Source organism: Aristolochia californica, unplaced genomic scaffold, assembly GCF_029961685.1.
Source record: "Aristolochia californica isolate CCGP_79_NKW_82.1479 unplaced genomic scaffold, dmAriCali1.0.hap1 SCAF_7, whole genome shotgun sequence".
Classification (NCBI taxonomy): Eukaryota; Viridiplantae; Streptophyta; class Magnoliopsida; order Piperales; family Aristolochiaceae; genus Aristolochia; species Aristolochia californica.
Window position 1 is genome coordinate 4591874 of NW_027182268.1, and position 3170 is coordinate 4595043.

Here is a 3170-nt window from a genome sequence, read left to right on the forward strand (position 1 = left end):
CTAAATTATTTTTATCATTTATATGTTTTATTCAATTCAAAATGTATTATTGTAACTAGGTCTTGTTATTTCAATAGGAAGACATATAATGGATGGTGCAACAGGTACAAGAGGTTGGTCAGCCAATCCAAGAGCATGCCATAGTGTAGGTCATACGGGGATAGGTTTGGGTACACCAAGGGGATGAGTGTAACTCAGCCACTTGCTCCCAAGTTGCCTCGACCACTTTGAATCAAACTTAGGAGCAGTTGAGTTGGACTCAGGAGCAGCTTATGTATGTACATAGATAAAATAAAGAGTCTCACCGGTTAATTAAAGAGCAATGAAACTCTTTAAGAGTTGAGTACATGGAGAAGATGAAGTCTATACAATTCGCTCTTTAGGAAGATATGCACGGGTTCTTTACACATATGTAGACTTAGGGTTCTTTACATATATGTAGACTTGAGTTGAATTTTTTATAGTTTTTTTACAACTTGTATATGGTTTTTGCTTTTTGTGTATTTTTTGTTATACATATTTTTTATAATAAATTATTTTTAATTAATTTTTATATTTTCATTTTACTTGTTTATTTTTTATTTCATCTTAACATGAGAAAATATAATTTCAATCGTCATAATTAATAAAATATTTAAAACACCTTTTGCAAATGAAATTTTAAAATTTATGACAAAAAATAATTAATTTTTTAAAAGGTTTAGACATCACATCAATGAATTTAGAAATTCGTTGAAAAAAGTCAAAAACGTGATGGCAATGAATTTGGATATTCGCTAGCTTAGGGAGGGGGGTTAGTCAACTTGACGCAAGAGATGAACTTTAACTACATTACTTAGTTCATCTCCTGACATCGTTAGTAGAGCACTTGTGCCCAATACATGTTGATGATTTAGATGAATCCAAAAATCATCTCCACGGTTTAGGGAATCTGGATTTTGCAGTATATTGTGAATCATCTGGACCAAGCAGACGGGACGAGTCGAACCCTCGTCGAATTTTTGTTTCAATCCCTTTTCCCCACTCTTCCCTCCCTCGGTATCTTTCTTCTCTCGTCTCTTCTTCCTCCGAAATTTTTTTCTTTGCTCTCGACCTCCATCTCCCTTCTCCCTCTCACTTTTCCTTTCCCCCCTTTCGCTTTTCCCTTCTCCCTCTCGTCGTCGCCGCACCTAATCCTTCCCCCCACGCATCGCGTTCTCAGCCGCCCATCGTCGTCGACTCCCATAGCCTCACCCTCGCCTCGTCGTACCCCAGCTAGAGCAACTGCTCCATACCCTCTCCCGTCATCGTCACCCCCTACCTTTGCCCGCCATTGTCTTATCGGCCACTCTTCTCGGTGCCGCATAGAACCCCCCTAGATACCTAAGTTGAGTTTAAAACAAAAAAAAAAAATCGCACGTGCAGGGGTTTTATTCCTTAACGCAGGAATGTTATTAATCGGGTCGGACATCCGGATCGGGCTCTGGGTATCGGATCCAAGGCGGGTTCGAGATTAAGATAGGAAAGCACCGCGAGATTAAGATAGGAAAGCACCGCGCGCTTTCGCATTCCACTTCTATTTAAGAGGACCAAACGCACTGCACCAGAAGAACTGCCAAGTGCAACCGTCGGAAACTAAAGTGTGAAGGATGGGTAAGAGAAGGACGGAGATAAAGGAGATCCAGGAGAAGGATCGCAGGCAGGTGACATTCTCGATGCGACGCAAGGGTTTGTTCAAGAAGGCAGCAGAACTTTCCGTTCTGACCGGTGCTCAGGTGGCCATCTTCGCGTTTTCACTCGACGGAAAGATTTTCACCTTCGGCAAGCCCTCCGTTGATGCCGTTGTTGACGCCTATCTTGGAGGATCGACGGGGAGCATCTCCGGTACTACTCGCTGCTGTGATGAAGAAGCTGAAGTAATTATGACGAAGATTTGCGATCTCCAGCGTCAGATCGATGTCGAGAAAGCCAAGAATCGTGTTGTGGAAGAGTTGAAGATGAACGCCAGCGTCTGCGAAGCATCTGCCGCTTGTCAACAAATCGGCATCGCAGGATGACATGTTTGATGACTTGGAGTTGGAGTCTTTATTGAGTGGTGTTTTTCCGGAGTTCGATGTTCCTCCTTGTTAAACATAGTTCGTCATTATTGTTATTACAGCTCCCGGTCGCTTCCTTTCGGACAGACATTCTAGAATTGTAACTATCGATCACAGTTGGGCTGATTCTTTAATTTTCCAAGCGAAGATTCTTGTTTTTATATTTTGGTATGTTGATTATCGGTGTTTGCAATTATCTTAATTTTTACTGATCACAGATGAGATACTTCTTGCTTGTATTCTTTTGTCGACAAAATTATGCTCAGAGTCGGCTTGTGGGAATCGTGTGTTTCTAACCTTTGCTTCGTCCCAGATCAGTAATCTTCAATCGAAAAACGGAAAGTGAAAAAGAGATACTGTGGGCTGTGGGTTAGAGAGAGATTTGATAGGCAGAGGCACGTTCCACGTTTCTTTCTTTTCTCTTTCCGTTCACACTGTGGAAACCCTCTTGTCCAGCTAACGACCAGGTCACTTACTTAAGGTGACAAGGGTGTCCAGTTGGAGGGGAACAAGGTTTTATAAACGTGATGTTATTGGTCATTATAAGTTCATTTTTTTAAAGTAATACCGAATGGGCCCTTTGGATCCTTGGGAGGGGGTTTGAAGTCTTCCTGCCTTTGTTAATGGTTGTAGCTATTTTTAATTTATCATCAGGCTTGATGGTTTTTCATATGAATTGTTTCTTGACTAGGTCTCTAGCATCACCATGTTGGTTTCAAAAATATGTAAATGTATAAAAAATAAGTTAATCAAGGACATCAGTCTTCACAAAACTCTCTCTCTCTCTCTCTCTCTCTCTCTCTCTCTCTCTCTCTCTCTCTTCCTCTCATTTTCCTAGTTTTCTGTGAGTTTGAGGATTCTTGGAAGCTAAAATCACTAGATTTGCATAGTCGAAGAGGCCTTGGACATCATGGGTCCTAAGGAAGAGGACCACAACAATTAGTTTCTCAACCATTCTTCCCCTTTCCTTTCAAGTTTGAAAAAGATTCATAACCTAAGTTTAAACTGAGGTATTCCTCATATGTTAAGTATCAAGTATTAACTTATTAATCAACATGAGCACAAACTAGAGAAAAAGTCTCGGTGGAGAAGCAA

The 3170-nt window shown here is 40.9% G+C and overlaps 1 protein-coding gene across 1 annotated transcript; it reads left to right on the forward strand.

Moving 5' to 3' along the window:
• Nucleotides 1–1628: 1628 nt before the first annotated feature.
• LOC137936256 (agamous-like MADS-box protein AGL61) lies at nt 1629–2036 on the forward strand. Its single transcript, XM_068780833.1, has one exon. The coding sequence runs from the start codon at nt 1629–1631 to the stop codon at nt 2034–2036; it is 408 nt and encodes a 135-aa protein (XP_068636934.1).
• The last annotated feature ends 1134 nt before the right edge of the window (nt 2037–3170 follow it).